We start from the raw sequence: 18,192 nt of genomic DNA on the forward strand, positions 1-18,192 counted from the left end.
TATGACATGGAATTACATCAGATGGATGTAAAAACAGCTTTCCTTAATGGTAATCTTGACGAGGAAATCTATATGGCACAGCCAGAAGGTTACATTGCTGAAGGCCAAGAGAATAAAGTATGTAGACTAAAGAAGTCAATATATGGGCTAAAGCAAGCGTCAAGACAATGGAACATAAGATTTAATGAAGTCATTTTGTCTTATGGTTTCGAAATGATCAATGAGGATCATTGTGTTTACCTAAGAAAAGAAAAAGGAAAGTTTGTCATTTTATCATTATATGTTGATGATATGCTAATAGCTGGAAGTGATACAGAATGTGTGATAGAAGTCAAATCATGGCTTTCATCACAATTTGACATAATAGATATGGGAGAAGCTGAGTACATCTTAGGAGTGAAGATCATAAGAGATAGATCAAAAAGACTTTTGGGTTTGTCCCAAGAGGCTTATATTACTAAGATGCTACAACTCTTTAATATGACAGATTGCAACATTGAACAGACTCCGACAGCGAAAGGTACTGTTCTGAGCAAAAGTATGTGTCCCAAGACTCCTGAAGAAATAGCCGATATGAAGAAAAAACCATATGCCAGTGCTATTGGTAGTTTGATGTACACTATGTTGTGTACTCGTCCTGATATAAGCTATGCTGTTGGCTTAGTTAGTCGTTTCCAGTCAAACCCAGGATCGAGACACTGGAAAGCAGTGAAGAGGATCTTCAGATATCTTAAAGGAACAGCAAACTATTGTCTTTGTTTTCATGGAGCTGATATGAGCCTGAGTGGCTACACAGATGCAGATTGGGCAGGAGACCTTGATGACAGGAAATCCACATCTGGCTATACCTTCTTGCTAAATGGTGGCGCCATCTCATGGAATAGCAAGAAACAGGCTTGTGTAGCGCTGTCGACTATGGAAGCTGAGTATGTGGCTTGTGCAGCGGCTGTGCAAGAGGCTGTCTGGTTAAGAAGGTTCCTGAAGCATTTGAAAATTACTGAGGACAGTGGGAGTCCTGTTACAGTGTACTGTGACAGTCAAGCTGCTATAGCTTTCTCCAAAGATCCTAAATATCACAGCAAAGGCAAGCATATAGAAATTAAATATAATTTTGTAAGGGATATTGTTGACAAGAAAAAGATAGTTCTTGAGTATATCCCTACACGTCATATGCTTGCAGATCCTTTTACTAAGCCATTGACTAAAGAGTCATTTCAAGGACATGTGAAGTCTTTGGGACTTCGAAGAATGTAACATATTGTAAAGATAAATAAAATGTCATGATCTATTCAGTGTATATGTCTTTGTTACATTTGAGTAAAGTCTCGATGAGCATGTTGGCAGGTTGAGATTGGTCCACTCACATGGACAATCGTTTCTATTTGTTTAGTATAAATAGAAGTAAGACCATTACTTATGGGACAACTTGTGTAGTTGTGAATGAAGGCATATCTGTAAGTTGGGGTCGCCTTGATTTTGTATCAAGATGAGATCATTTGTGAATTGATAATGATCGAAGTAAATGTACCCATTATTTACTTAACCTGCTATTGGCCAGATTAAAATTCATGAGTTGAATTTAGGATTAGACATTAGGTATGTCTAGATCGAAATCTGTACGATGTTATGAGAAAACATGCACTCTTTTTGGTAAAGAGAAAAACATCGTAGCATGTGATTCATACCACATGTGCTATGGCGACAATAAGGGTAGTAGGAGAATGGATCCCTGCTTCTCTACTATGTGAGACCTTGAGATTATATGTTAATCTTAGTATTTGCCCTTAGTGACTATTTAGTTGTTTACCTTGAAATTTTAATCAGTGTCTGCTACTTTAGCATGTATCCTATTGACTATGGTTGATTCGGTCTATGGAACATAACTAGGAAAGCGACTGATTAAAATGAATAGATTCTAGCTAAAAAGGAAGATTAAATATATTTACATTCATTTTGATAATATTCACTGGTCGACCCATTTCTGTTATGTATAGAAATGATTGTGAATATTATAAATATGGAACATGCTCTTGACATGATAGTCAAACTGAGGGATTAGAGATGTTCATATTGATGTAAATAAATATTATTTAATCTGGGTAAATAGCAAGACATAATAAGTTCAGGTTAATGGTTATGTACCACCAGTAGAGTGATTTAGGTATCACTGGAGAACGGCTATGTGCCACCTGGATAATGGCTGTGAGCCATCAGACAAAATGACTATGTGTCATTCAGAAAAATGGTTATGTACTATTTGGTGAGCAGCTAAGTAAGGTGTAACAACTTTTTTTTAGCAATAACAACTTTCTTGCTCATGCTCAATGTGCTTGCTGTCGCACGAACCATTTTTCCTTCGTATGAATTGGTTGTTCTTATAGTCTATGTGACTGTATATTCCGGTTTTATTTAGTCTACGTGATTAAATACCTCTGAATGATCTTTGTGATCATTTACCTTTATGGATTGACTTGGACGAGTGGGAGATGTTGAACGCTCAACGCTCAGAGATGAAGGGCGTCGCCCCCTTCATCTTCTTCCCTTCTTCTGAAACTCTGAACGGAAGGAAGACGAAGGGGTGGGCTCATCACTCAACCTCATCCCCTTCGTCTCCTACCCTCTCCTATATAAAGGAGAGGGAAGCAGGGCTTATGGCGTCCAAGTCACAGAGAGAAGCAAGAGAGCATCGGAAGAGAGCATCGGAAGAGGGAATTTGGTTTGTGGAAAAGGCAAAGGAGTTTTCCATTCGTGATCCTCCTTCGACGCAAGCAAGAACAGCGAGGCACGCTACAAAGGTAAATCTCCATGAAGTTTAAGATGAAGTTGCAGTCTTGATGAACTACTTCATGCTAATTTGCCAAAGATTAGAATGGATAATTCCTTTACATGATTGATTCTTATCTCTTTCCTTTACACATAGAAAATTTAGGATGAGATGTAGAAAATAAATCCAAGGATAATAATTGTCTAAAATGGTAGAGACATTGGCACACCATGACAAAATTTGATGTGGATACATTCGACTAATCTCTTGAGAGAATCTAATTTTTGACACGTGGATATGATAATGTTAATTTTACTTCTAGTGCAGTAAAAGATGGAATTTGTCATCATAATTACCCTAGATGATCGATTTTATAACCATTTGTGAGGAAGTAATTTTGCTTCTAAAAAAAAATGATAATCCCAGTAGCCACATCTCTGGGGGTGGTCGGCCCGGTCCCACGGAAGTTTTCCACCGACCACCAGGGTAAATCGGGAAGCGCATACGGCGGCCAATCCAGATACCCAGCATCCTTTGATTGCGTTCCCCATTTGGAGGAAAATTCCTGCAAATACGCCGTAGCTGGGGATCGAACCGCGAGTCCCTGAGTTACAATCCGGATGTCCTATCGTTGCACCATTATATTGCCCTGGGGACAGTAATTTTGCTTCTAGAGAGAAAGTGAAAGAGGAGATAGAAAGTTAGAGAGATTTGAGATGTATAATACTAAATATTTTTTTCTAGAAAATTATATTAATTAATTACTAAATAAATATATAATTTTTAAGAAGAAATAAAAAGGTGACACTTAATTTTTTTATCATCACAAGTAAGACACCTTTTAATATATATATATATATATATTAAAATAACATGTTTTTTATATATACCTATGAGAAGGATTTATTCTTTTATCTACATGATGATTAAATCGCCATGATTGTGGTGGAGATTTGGATTATATAAAAAAAGTATATGATGATTAAATCTACAGTAAAAACCATATCATTAACCAGTTTGTCATTTCATCACATTTAATCTTATTTCATTTCATGGCCAGAAAACACACAAACATATTATTTTTTCATAATTATTTCTGGGCCTTATTTATTATTATAATTATTCTTAATTATTATTGTAACTATGGCTAATACGGTCTTTGGCCGACGATGTTGCCGCGGGGATTATAGTTGCAGACGATGAAGATAGCGCCGCTGTTGCACCGGACGCGCCCGCAGCCGATCGCCGTCGACGACCGCCACACCACCTGAGTGTAGTGGCCGCACACCTGGCCGGCGGCGCAGCTGTTGCTGGCGTAGTCATAGTACTGCCGCTCCGCCACCCAGGCACCCACGGCGTCCGCCGCCGTGAAGTCGCGGCCGGACCCCCAGAAGATGTTCTCGCCGTAGGGCCCGCCCGAGTGCACCAGCTGGCAGTCCCTGGCACGCTGGTTCGCGTAGTTCTGCGCGTAAGCCGCCACCCGGCTGTCCCACGACACCGGCGGCAGACCCGCGCCGACGTTCGAGCGAGCTGCGTTGTGGGCGTTCACGTAGTCCTGAGGCGAGTTCTGCGCCACGACAGCCGCCAGAGCCACCGCGGCGGCGCACACCAACGCCAGCAGGAATGATGACCTCATCTCTAATCAAGTACTTGATGAGAGAGCTCTGCTTCTGCTTCTGCTTCTGCTTCGTGGTGCTATTTATAGATCTCTGATGCCCTTAAAAAACTAAAGAAAAGTATGAATTGAATAGTTTATTTATTTAATATCAATTTATTTGTGTTTTTTTTTTCATGTCAAATAATCAAGCGAACTAACAGTCCTTTCCTCTTTCAATATGAAATCCATTGCCATGGGAAAATTGACGTGCTATCATAGCAATATTATTCTAATTAAAGATTAAAATTTCAGTATGACTTAAACCTTTAACACTAAGTCAAGTCATCGCCCCGCAAATGCCTCTTCTCTTCTCTGTTTTTCCCTCTCATTTTCTTCCTCGATCTTTTTCTTTTTCTTTTTCTTTCTCTTTCTTTTTAGTAAACCTAAATTTGAAAACTAAGTGGATAAGAATTATTGTCCATGAAAATTCCACAACTACAAGGAAAATCAGGGAACATATTCTTTAGATTTTTTTTCTTATTTATGTCAAATATAATGTTGTCAATGTCAAAGTAACTCTTGGCCACGGCATTAATATAATTGTGAAACCCAATTCATGAAAGGTGAGTTTGATTAGTTTAAGATAGACAAATGTTGGAGGATTTTGTTGTCTCCGGTAGCTCCGGGAGTACGCAAACTGATATGGGTCGTCGAGGCTAGTGTTGGACACTATCTCCGTAAACGATATTGCTCCGCTACGGTGCTCAACGGATAGCAGCAACTCGTTCCCAAGATACAACGACGAATGTCTCGGAATCGTAGCACTCCAAATTCCGAGACCGACGAACTTGCTCGTAGGCTTTTTGGACTCCGAATGCACTAGATGAATGAATGCACAAGGAAGGCTTGAATCGATGAATTCGATGAGTTTTCCACCATCTGGAGGGTTCTATTTATACTAATCAAAGAGGTTTGAAGAGAGGATGTATTCTTTGGGCTGGATCGATCTGGATCGTCCAATTTGAAGGGTTGTAACCCTTCACACAGCCCACTCGAATCTCATCCATCAGATCTGAGGGACACAACCCTCAGATCTCGCTTATTACCATCAGCCATCGGATCTGGATCCATTCACTCCGACGCTTCAGATCAAGTCTCTTCCCAAGCGGTCTGATCGTGACTCTTCGCGATCCAACGCTCCAGATCGCATCACAAGCGATCCATCACACCTCTTTGATCGACGGTTGCCATCTGCCTGCCCAATCAACAACACAGTCACCTCTACTTGCCCACGCGGATGCCACACAGGCAATGCCACGTCACATGCACGCCCGACACGTCACCCGAGTGCCACGCAGGCACTGCAATGTCACCCGGAGCAATAAATATCACCCGGAGCAATAAATTAAGCTCCTCAATGCTCCTTGCGACGACGCGTACGTGCAAAGTGCAAAGTGCGCCTACAAAGCGCCCATTGCGCACATGCGCACGTGCGCACGTGGCGGGCTCACAGGTGCGAGCACCAACTCGCCCATGGATAGAGAGTACCTGTGCTTCTTGTGTTAACTTCATTAACACAGCAACACATATAAGGAAACATTAGCTATCGCCGATTAGCAATGTGGGACTAAAATCCCATCTTTTCCTTAATATTATTTTGGACACCACTTTAGCCAATTAATTTCTCATTCACCCATAATCGGTTTTGAGCAAATTAATAGTCTAGATTTATCTACGTGAAACGTAGATTTCGATTTTGAAGTCATATCAGACTTTCAACGATCGATGGCACTTTAATTTTGCCTTGCAAAATCATATCCAACAGATTTGACACGTGTAGCTTGAAGCAGTCTTAGGGGGCTTAACGCCTTAATCCTATGGATTTGGCTGGTGATGACATAACAAAATGATTAATTTATTGTTATGTTAAAGATTTATATGTGTTAAGTAAATCTTAAGTTAGAATGCATTGTAAGTAAGTGACATGATTTATTAGGACTCGTGCGAGGTAGAGGGATGAATAACTCTAATTGCTTCATCTTGATTTCGTATTTGTTGTTTGAATGCACAATAGAAATGTGAAACAAACTCAACACCAAGAAAACAAGATCACTTGCTAACAAAGTCAGTTTTACTTGGTTCACCGCCTCCCAAGATGACTACGTCCAAAATTTAGTCTTAACGATCACCGCCACTATTCTTCTCTTTTTCAGATACTTTTTGGAGGTGGAGAAACCTCTTACAATATATTTTTATAATAATACAACAAGAATATGAAATACAAAAGTAAATTACTTTACACGAATCTTACTTTAAGCTCTTTCTTGTTACTTGAATTTATCTCTTGTTGGTTTGGAAATGCACTAATACTTCATCCTCAAACCTCCTAGAATCGATATTAAGTATCCTTCTCGAAATCATCTTTATAAAGCTATTGCTCGGGTTGATTTTCACCTAATCATCGATTGCTAGACTTTACCAATTGATTATCATCGAATCCAACCATTTGAAGTTGTAGAACGACTCTTTTTTACCTTAACAATCAATATTGCTCAACATTACCAATCGATCGACAATTATCAGTCAAATTGGCAATCGATTTGGGAAGCTTCTATCCAATGCTACAGTGCCATCAATCGATTGCTTGAACCTATTAATTGATTGATACTGCAGCAAAAGTACTATAGTAGAAAATAGTAGAAAACCTTAAACTCGAGCACTACAACAAACCTCGAAGTTATTGTAACAAACTATAATCACTGTAGCAAATCTTAATCTTCAGGGTTTAGTGTTTATTGTGAATCCTAATTAATGTAGCAAATCTTAAAATCACCTCAAACCCCAATTTCAAGGTTTAAAGTTCATCAATCGATTAATTCACTCAATCAATTGACTAATACTCATGTTTTAGCCTTATCAAAGCTGAATTCTCATCTTACTTGGTATTCGGTTGACATCAACTTACCAGAACTTCCTTTGCTCACCATTCGATTGACATCAACTTATCAGGATTTTCTTTGCTCTGCATCCGGTCAACCTTATTCTGTTGAGATTTCCCATTACCTAGCATCTGGTCAACCTTGACCTGCCAGGACTTTATCGTTGTCTGACATCCAATCAACCTTGACCTGTTGAGACTTCTTTATTACTTAACATCCTGTCAACCATGACCTGCCAGAACCTTCATCATCATTAAGTGTTTGGTCTTTCATGACCTATACTTGGATTTTACTTCTCATGCCAAGTGTCCAGTTCTTTATGTTTCACTTGAACTTTCCTTCTCATGCTAACTTTTTATTAGACTTCTGACCGTCAAGTGTCCGGTCACCCATAACTAATTTAGATTTTTCGTCTCATGCCAACTTTATGTTGAACTTTCGACTATCAAGTGTCTAGTCATCCATAACCTACTTAGACTTTCCATATCTTGTCAAGTATCCAATCAGTCTTGACTACTTGACTCTTCTCTCAACCAACTTGACATATTGATCAAACATCGAAATCCAAAGCTTGGTCAACCTGATCAACTTTGACCAAATATCAATTGCACCAATAATGTCTCTCTTTTTGATGTTTACGAATATATTTATGCAAATGTTAGGACCCATATGAGCTAATAGCTTTAATCACTTAGTCTTGATTTTGTGCTTGTTTACAAAACGTTAATGCATAGCGGAAATAAAATACATAACAAAAGAAAACACAAGCACAAGATAAACTGATTTTACTTGGTTCACCAAGGCAACTACTCTAAGACCTAGTCCTAGTGATCTACCACCATTATAACCTTCTCCTTTTCAGATACCTTTCGGAGGCAGAGAAACCTCTTACAATACCTGTTGTTACAAGCAAAACAAAATACAAATGGCAATGAAAGCGAAAACACTTTACAATTAAGAAACATTGCTATGGATGTTTGCTTGTCGGTTTGGATTGCCTCTTGCTGGTGGGAAATATAATAACACTTCGTCCCTAATCCCTCAAGATCTGGTAGCAAAAATCTCCTCAAAACTTGAGGGGGTCGAGATTTTGTGATCGTTATTTGAATGCGCTGTGGAAACTTGAAATAAACTCGATGCCAATGAAACAAGACCACATGCTAACAAGATCTAGCAAATGGTTAGCAGTTTGTCGAATGAAGCCTTGCTTGATCATAAAATGTCGAACTCCATCACGATCAAAAATCATAATGCATTTCAAAATGAGGAAGTAAAGATACATTCATTTGATACATAAATTCAATCTACATGCATCCCAATTACTTGTAGATTTCAATGTCACTTACGAGGAAATATATGGTGGAGAGATGTCCAACAGTGAGAAACTTGATGTATTAGAGTCTAGCAATGAAGATTTACAAATTATTAATGTTAATTATTCATATTGTAATGATGATTAAAATTTATGAATGATGTTAATGAATTAGTTATGGATATGATTGCTTTGAACTTATGTAAATATCAATAGATCTACCATGTAATATATTATTGTTCTAATTTGATTATTATATGACATGTGGATGTGTTATAATGTTATTTTGCATATATAATCATATTGGATACTTCTGCACACGGTGGCCACATTATTCTAAGGAATGTGGAGGATTGATAAGTATTGATGTTATTAGTAATTTTAATTTTTCTAATATTTTATTTATTTTCACTTACGAGGAAAATTTATTTCATGCAGTTTTACTTCGGATGGTCATAATGTAGCTATTTATATTAGTAGTAAATTTAAAGAGCGTTAGTGCGTATCTGGTACTACATGGAGAAATGTAACATCAGATCATAAAGACTTTTATTACTAGGAATTCTTGATGAGTAATTTAAATATTATTGATACTGAATAATTTAATATCCTTTTGTATTAATTTTCTCAATATTATTACAGAAAAATATGTTCGAGAGCAAGAACAACAAGCACAATTTAATTACTAGTGAAATCAAGTAGCCTGCCAAAGGAGAGTTGCCCTATGACTGTCTGCAGCTTGTTTATAATTAATTACCGCAAAAGCAATGGATCCAGCAAATATTACGTCATGAATAAATACAGGTTAGTCTTTAAATACTCCTAGTGATGTAGTAATTCTTAAACTGAATAAAGTTTGTCGTCTCCAATCTGCAGACTAAGGAGACAGATAGGAGACAACTGATGTAGTAATGTGCCATGCACTACGTTATCAACCATGTAGTTAAAAATAAGCTCATTTGAAGCCCCCAAATAAAATGCAACCATGCTTGACATGCAAGTGTTAAACACAATAAAATGCAACCAAGTCAGAATCAAAGGATAAGTTAATAGAAGTTTTGCTTCTGTTATAGAGATAGAGATACAGTGTGGATCAAGTGCAGTCAGCGCCTTCATCCTAAAACAAGCCATGTGAAGAGTTCGACTTTCTTTGAAGAAAAATAATTTCAGATCAGATAGCACAACCATACTACATTATTAACATTGTATGGATTAACAAAACAAACAGATTTCATTCATCGTTACAATCTAAATCATCAACATTAACATTTTCTTGATCCTCCTCACTAGACTCAGTTAGTTCAACAACCTCCTCACTGCTCGACATCTCTCCATCATCTATCTCCTGGTAAGATACATTAGCATCTACAAGTAAAACAGATGAATTTTGAATCTGAGAATCTACTAAATGTGTCTCTACTTCTTCATTTTGAAATGCATCATGGTGTTGAGCTATGTTGGAGTTCGGTGTTTCTATGGTTGAACGAGCCTTCGTATGACAAACAGCTAACCATTCACTAACTCTTCTTGCCTTCGTCGGATATTCAAGATAGAAAACCTGACCCGCTTGGACCGCAAAAATGAAAGGTTCAAACTTGTTAAACCTTTTGTTTGCATTAACCTCAACTAAATTGTAGTTTGAGTGTATTCTGGTTCCTGTTCTGGGAGTCGGATCATACCAAGAACATTTGAATAACACACATCTTTTTATGGGTAAGGCAGGATATTCAATCTCAATAATTTCCTCGAGTCTCCCGTAATAATCAAATTCTGAGTTATTGTTGTTGATAGATCCTTTTACGTAAACACCAGCATTAAAGGTCAATCTTTGTGATTCCCGTTGTGTCACGTGGAATTTAAAACCGTTAACGTAGTAACCAGAATATACTTGTATCTTACGGAGGGGTCCAGATGCAAGATTGATTATCCTTCCATCTTCCACATTTGATAATCTACGATCGTTCACCTATAATAATAAATATGATATAAATTAGATAAAAAATTGATATTCCTGTATGAAAAATTATTTATTCTTTAACTTACATAGATTTGAAACCACAGTGCAAATTCTGTCTCTAACTTTTCCTCGACTTCACTTTGACTGATAGATGGATTTTCATAATGAAGTTGTTGTTCGTAAAGGCTGAAATGGATGAAAAGTGAAATAAAAAATAATTGGGATATCAAACATAACTAAACAGGGATTACTAGTTGATTATATCAATCAACTCACCTTATGTATGGTTTGACCTCCTCACAATTCAAGAGTATGTATGTTCTTGCAGCATGATATTCTTGTTGATTTAACCATCTTGAATTAGAAGCACCAAATGGTTTGCCAGGAAACTTGAAAATAGAAAGCAATGTAGGATCAATTGGCTGAGTATCATCATAATTTCTGGGATTCTTGCGATGTCTCGTGTTGACATTATCAGCAAAATAATAGGAGCAGAAAGAAGTTGCTTCTTCAACCAAATAAGCATTGCATATCGATCCCTCGACTCTGGCTTTGTTGCGAACATTATTCTTTAATTTTCTCAAAAATCTTTCAAATGGATACATCCATCTATACTGAACAGGACCACCTAATTGTGCCTCATAAGGTAGGTGAACTGGTAGATGTTCCATTGAATCAAAAAAACTTGGTGGAAATATACGCTCAAGCTTACATAATATGACAGGAATATCTTTTTCAAGCTTAAGCATATCGGCCGTCATAATACACCTGGCAGACAAATCTCTGAAAAATAGACTCAGTTCTGTAAGTGCTTGCCAAACATTATTAGGCAGAAGGTCATGAAAAGCTATTGACATAAGTCTTTGCATGAACACATGACAGTCATGACTCTTCATTCCAAACATTTTTAACCTATTCATATCCACGCATCGTGCCATGTTGGAAGCATACCCATCAGGGAATTTTATCTGTTTCAACCAACTACATAAAGCTTGTTTACCTTCTCTGTCTAATGTATAACAAGCCTTTGGATATTGATTTGTTGTTTCATTCTGATGTAATTCAGGTCTGTTAACCAATCCTTTTAATTCCTCTCATGATTTTGCAGTGTCTTTAGTTCTTCCAGGAACATTCATCACTGTATTAAATATATTATCAAAAAAAATTTTCTCAACATGCATCACATCTAAATTATGTCGAATCAATAAAAACTTCCAGTACGGCAGGTCCCAGAAAATGCTTCTTTTCTTCCAACCACATTTGCACATCCTGACAATGTATTTATTTATCTCCTCAGAATTTTGATCATATACTGGTAGAAATCCATAACTGTCTATTTGGTCAATAATTTCTGCACCTGACTTCATTGTTGGTTGTAATTTTCTGACTACAACATTCTTTAGGAAATTTTTCTTATTTCTCCTGAAAGGGTGTTCAAGTGGCAAAAATTTACGGTGATTATCAAACCAAGAGACCTTTCCACTGCATGGTAATGAAAATGCATCAGACTCTGTCATGCAATGTGGGCATGCTAATTTACCAGCTGTGCTCCATCCCGATAACATAGAGTATGCTGGAAAATCACTAATTGTCCATAATAAAGCAGCATGCAAGGTAAAATTGGTTTTACTTGCAACATCATAAGTCTCTGATCCTACATTCCATAATTCATTCAACTCGGCAATCAGAGGTTGCAAGAAAATATCTATCTTCTCTTTCGGGTTCGTTGGACCTGGAATAAGTACAGTCAGAAACATAAATTCATCTTTCATGCACATCCATGGCGGTAAATTATAAGGTGTTAAAATAACTGGCCAAGATGAATATTGTTGTCCTGACTGACCAAATGGTTGAAATCCATCTGCAGAAAGTCCCAATCTCACATTACGTGGTTCCATCGCAAATGTAGGAAATATTGTATCAAGATGTTTCCATGCAGGGGAATCACAAGGATGACACATTATACCTCCTTCGTGCATATGCTGATGATGCCACCTCATGTGGGAAGCTGTGGCGGCAGATGCATACAAGCGTTGAAGTCTAGCAGTTAAGGGAAAATAATACATAACCTTCCATGCAATATTTTTCTTTTTCTTCCCTGCAATGCGACTACGATGCTTGTAGCGAGGGTGACCACAAATTTTGCATTCAATCAGTTCACTGTCTTCATTCCAATATATCATGCAATTGTTTATACAACAATCGATCTTCTCTACGGGCAAACCTAAACCCCTTACCAATTTCTTTGTACTGTAGAAACTATCAGTCATTTGGTGATCAGCAGGAAGCAACTCTGACATCAATTGACAAATGTCATCGTAACATCGTTCTGAGAAATGATGTTCAGCTTTGATGTTCAATAATCTTGCAGTAGCTGATAGTTGGGAATGACCAGATGGAATACCTTCCCACACTTCTCTTTCACTAGCCTTTAACATGTCATATAGTTGCTGAACTGCAGGTGTTGGTAGTTCATCTACATTAGATGGATCAACTGCATTAATTGCGTCATAAACCATTGATTGCATCATATGATCACTAGATGTTGATTCATCTAAAATAGTTGTGCCAGATGAAGAAGCAGCCGAAGTTCCAATTCGTTCTGAGACATAAGGCTCCCCATGACAGTACCAATTGTAGTAGTTTGGAACAAAACCATTTTTACAGATATGCACTTTCACGGTATCCTCATCACGGAAAAAGCTTTATTTCGACATTTGCAATGATTGCACGGACAACGTAACTCTGCACCATTCATGCATTCTGGATGACTCTTAGCAAAGTTCACAAACTCTTCAACTCCAGCATAAAATTCAGCTCGGATAAATCCATCGTCTAATCTATTGTACATCCAAGTTTTATTCATATACATTGTAACCTTCTGCAAAAATAAAGGCGATCCTGCGCCGAACTGTGGCGCTGTCGGTCAGAGTCACGAGCGCCGCCACCAGGAACCGCTTGGTGGCCGACTTTTCCTCCGGGTTCAGCAGCCGGAGCAGACGGTTCAGGTTCTCTTCCTCTTTCACGAAGCGTTTCCGGTTCTTGTGGACCGAGAGCACGCCGGCAAGCGCCTCCGCCGCCATCTCTCGCACTTGGAACGACCGCGCCTCGAGGAGTCGCCGGGCTCGGGCGGCGCTGATCCGCTCACATCCAGCGCGGCGAGGAATCCAGAGGAGGGTATCGGCGGTGACGGCGAAGAATGGGGTGGAGATAGGGCCGAAGGAGAGGGGAGATAGGGAGAGGCGGGCGAAGTGGAGGAGGGGTGAGGGAGAAGAAGGTCGGGCGAAATGGAAAACGCCGCGTTTTCCCATTTTCTGATTTTAAACGGGAGGTTTGGAAAACGATAAAAAGCCGTTTTCTGTTTTCGTAGAAAATGGATTTCTATTTTCCAGAAAATAAAAACGAAAACGTATAACAAACGCGTTTTCCGTTTTCATTTTCTGGAAAATAGAAAATGAAAACGGAAAATGCGGTAACCAAACGCTACCTAAATTTTCATTGAATAGAAATTATCACGTTGAACACGAGGAATATGATTGCATATGTTTTATAAACTAGAGATTCAACTTAGACCTATAACCCTAAACAGAATAAATTCAATGAATAGCTCTTTAGTTGAGTGGACAGAAATAAAATCATAAAAAATAAGTCAGTGATTGTGATATTCAGAGCTTGAAAACTAGGGGAACAGTTAGTTTCAAGTATTTTCATGGTTATTCGAATGTCTAGTAGTCATCTAATATTTTCCTTCTAAGACAAATTCAAACTTTAAATCAAGCCGTGCCAGGCTAGGCTTGATTGAGCCCACGAGTTCAATTTTCATTATTAAATTAAAATTAACAATAAATAAATAATAAAAAGGAGAGCTTTTATTAATTATAATTTGATATCAATTAAAGATCTAAACAACATACCGTCCAATTGAGCTATTATTTTAGAAGCTTAAAAAATTATTTTAATTAAATTATAGTTTTTCGATCATTTAAAGAAGTGAGTTGGCTAGTTCAAGCCATGTCCCGCATGATCTAAACCTAAATTGTGTCAAGCAAAATTCAAGGGTAAGCAAAATTCAAAGGAAAATGTAATTTGGCACATCTATATCATACTAGATTGGACATTAATGACTTAGACTCTTCGATACCGCATAATTGAAAGTATAATATGCTTCGATACCGCATAATTGAAGGTATAATAATTGAAGCTAGTTTTTCGAATTTACATTCTTAGCTTACCTTGAGTAGAGGAGTACTTTGCCGGAAGAGTTGATTTACTGGTCGGTGGAGAGAACGGGCACCGGAAGAGGAGTTCGCCGGAGGATAAGGCGCTTGGAGGAGAGTTAGCCGGAGGAGAGTTAGTCATTCGATGACTACAATACTATATATTTTATAGAGTTTAAGGCTGTCATTTGTGGCTTTTAACTTGCTTCGGCTTTAAGCCCGATGGCATGATTTGAAATCTTCAATAGTTGGAAGGCGTCGTCAGGTCCTTGTCTATCCTGTTATCCACCACCACTATGCATGGAAGTATCATAATCAGTTAGCATCATCATTACTTGGCGAAGAGTTATTTTTATGGCCTCGAGAACAATATATACAACGATAAAGTATTTGATGGATTCATAGAGTATCACAGTTCGAAAATCAACTGGATGGAATTATCATGAACGCTTCTATATTTTTTCAATGGATGAATTATATTAGAGAAAGATCGTCCACTACTTTAATTTCAGGATTAGTCGAGTCTAAATACTTGGATTAATAAAATTAAAAATAAAGAATTATATTATTTTTGTCTGCTGGAAACTTGATGGATGAAGCCATTTATCTGTTCACCACGAGAAGTAATATAATGAAGCAAATTCAGATTGCAGTTTTGATAATTGATGTGAGTTAGTCGCACGCAAGGCCAAAGCATCGGCCGCAGGAGCATCGATCGGTAGCTAGTAGGAGCTTATATATATTAAGTTGAAGCCCCCCTCAATTCTAATTCTTTACCTCCGTCCCTAATTAAATCAATTATTTTGTGGTCATCAGCAGGGGCGGATGTATTAAGGGGCCGGGGGGGGGGCCATGCCCCCCCCCAGCCCAAGTTGAACATTTAATGTGTTTAGATTAAACCCTTAGGGTTACTGGTTAATAGGTTTTAGGATTAATGGGTTGTTGATCTATTGGATCCTAAACCAACCCGATAAGCCGATAAGGAAACTTAGAAATCGCGAGTCTGCCTTCGTTGGTCCCGATCGCGCCTCCGTCTTCTTCGTGTCTTCGTCGGGCGCGGTGGCAACAACTTCAGCTTGGATTGCCGGCGATCTGCAAGGTGGCTGAGGACGCCGGTGAGTGAAGGATGGATTGGACAATGCTGGTAACAGGGTCAATCGGCGGCGGCAATGGCGTGAAGGGCAGACCGGAAGAGTCGAAGAGAAGAAGTAAATCGGATGAGTTTCAGCCGAATATGTAAGTTTGTACTTAGGTCCTTGATATGTATTTTTGGGCAATTCTTTTGTTCAAATGAGTATATCGTTTTCATTATATGGCCCCCCAAATATGAAATCCTGGATCCGCCCCTGGTCATCAGAGAACACATCAACTCAACACGGAGACATTGAAGTATCGATAAAAAACAATTGTGTCCATGCTAGTTAACTATCTCTTAATTTGGTGAGCAATTAGATATATATACCTTCAATCACTTTCAATAACTTCGTAGATAAAGAATTATTCATGCTGGTGAGATTTGAATTATCGTTGCTTAATTAGGAAACTTGTCCCACATCTTACCATCACATCATAACCCCAAGGCGAAGTTGCGGTCTTAATGAACTACTTCATGCATCCTAATTTGTCAAAGATTAAAATAGATAATTCCTTTACATAGAAAATTTAGGGTGAGATGTTGAAAATAAATCCAAGGATAATAATTTTCTAGAAGGATAGAGAAATTGGCACACCATGACAAAATATTTGATGTGAGATTATTTTTTTCCCAACAGAGTGGATATATTCAACTAATCTCTAGGAGAGAACCTAATATAATTTTTGACACGTGGATAATGATTTATTTTTTAAAAAAATGAAAATAAAGTATGAGAAGTGATAGTGCTAATTTTGCTTCTAGATAGGAGATCAGGAAGTGAAAGAGGAGATAGAAAGTCAGAGAGATTGATAAGAGTTATTTTTAGAGAGATTTGTGATGCATATGTTAATTTTGCTTCTAGAGAGAAAAAGAGTTATCAATTATAGAGTTTTAATCTCAATAGAAATGAATATTTTGAAGATTATTTATCTTCGATATATTAATCCAATCAAATTTAGAGACTTCCAATTATTATTTTTAAAAAAAACTACATGATGATTAAAAAATCTACACTATAATCATATCATTATCAATGTTTTTTCATTTCATCACATTTAATCTTATTTCATTTCATGGCTAGAACAGTCAAACATATTATTTATTTATAATTATTTCTAGGCCTTATTTATTATTCTTAATTATTATTGTAACCATGACTAATTAATACGGTCTTTCGCCGATGACGTTGCCGGGGGGATTGTAGTTGCAGATGATGAAGAAGGCGCCGCTGTCGCACCGGACGCGCGCGCAGCCGATGGCCGTCGACCGCCGCCACACCACCTGCGTGTAGTGGCCGCACACCCGGCCGTTGGCGCAGGTGTTGCTGGCGTAGTCATAGTACTGCCGCTCCGCCACCCAGGCACCCACGGCGTCCGCCGCCGTGTAGTCGCGGCCGGACCCCCAGAAGATGTTCTCGCCGTAGGGCCCGCCCGAGTGCACCAGCTGGCAGTCCCTGGCACGCTGGTTCGCGTAGTTCTGCGCGTACGCCGCCACCCGGCTGTCCCACGACACCGGCGGCAGACCCGCGCCGACGTTCGAGCGAGCCGCGTTGTGGGCGTTCACGTAATCCTGAGGCGAGTTCTGCGCCACGACCGCCGGCGCAGCCGCCAGAGCCACCGCGGCGGCGCACACCAACGCCAGCAGGAATGGTGACGTCATCTCTACTTTGCCCGGTAAGTATTTGATGAGAGAGCTGTGCTTTGTGGTGTTATTTATAGGTCTTTATGTCCGAAAATTACGAATTGAATAATCAATTTTCTAATTTATTTTTTTTTATAAAACTATGAATTGAATAGTTTTTTAAAATAATATATATTTAATATGAAATATAAAATTTATTTATTTATTTAGTATCAATTAGATTTTCTATTTTTTAACGTCAAATTCAGTGTGGCAACTTCCTCAATTTCAATACGATCTTTAAAAAAAAATCTCTTTTTTCTTCCTGAATTTTTGTTTTCTTCTTTATCCACCTTTTTGGTAAACAGAGCCTAAATTTGAAAACTAAGTGGATAAGAACTACAATTAGGCCTTGAAAATTCCACAATTAGAAGGAAACTCACGGAACATATTCTTTAGATTTTTTTTTAAATTTCTTCTTATTTATGTCAAATATAATTAATGTTGTTCAATTAATGTCAAAGTCAACCCTCTTGCCACGGAATTAATTAATAGTGAAATCTAGTTAGCTTTTTTCTTATGAAAGGCGATCGATAGTGAAATCTAGAGCTTGATTAGTTTAAGATTGACAAATGTTGGAGGCTTTGACAC

General features: G+C 38.2%; 2 protein-coding genes across 2 annotated transcripts; both read right to left on the reverse strand.

Moving 5' to 3' along the window:
• Positions 1-3,747: 3,747 nt before the first annotated feature.
• LOC141824391 (pathogenesis-related protein 1-like) lies at positions 3,748-4,416 on the reverse strand. Its single transcript, XM_074711674.1, has one exon. It carries the CDS (start codon positions 4,398-4,400, stop codon positions 3,912-3,914), a length of 489 nt encoding a protein of 162 aa, XP_074567775.1. The 5' UTR covers positions 4,401-4,416; the 3' UTR covers positions 3,748-3,911.
• A 12,629-nt stretch (positions 4,417-17,045) lies between these two features.
• On the reverse strand, positions 17,046-17,586 carry LOC141824306 (pathogenesis-related protein 1-like). Its single transcript, XM_074711568.1, has one exon. The coding sequence runs from the start codon at positions 17,578-17,580 to the stop codon at positions 17,083-17,085; it is 498 nt and encodes a 165-aa protein (XP_074567669.1). The 5' UTR covers positions 17,581-17,586; the 3' UTR covers positions 17,046-17,082.
• Between the last annotated feature and the right edge of the window lie 606 nt (positions 17,587-18,192).

This window comes from Curcuma longa, chromosome 3 (genome assembly GCF_044706935.1).
Source record: "Curcuma longa cultivar G26 ecotype Majalengka, Jawa Barat chromosome 3, ITB_CL_G26_1.1, whole genome shotgun sequence".
NCBI lineage: Eukaryota > Viridiplantae > Streptophyta > Magnoliopsida > Zingiberales > Zingiberaceae > Curcuma > Curcuma longa.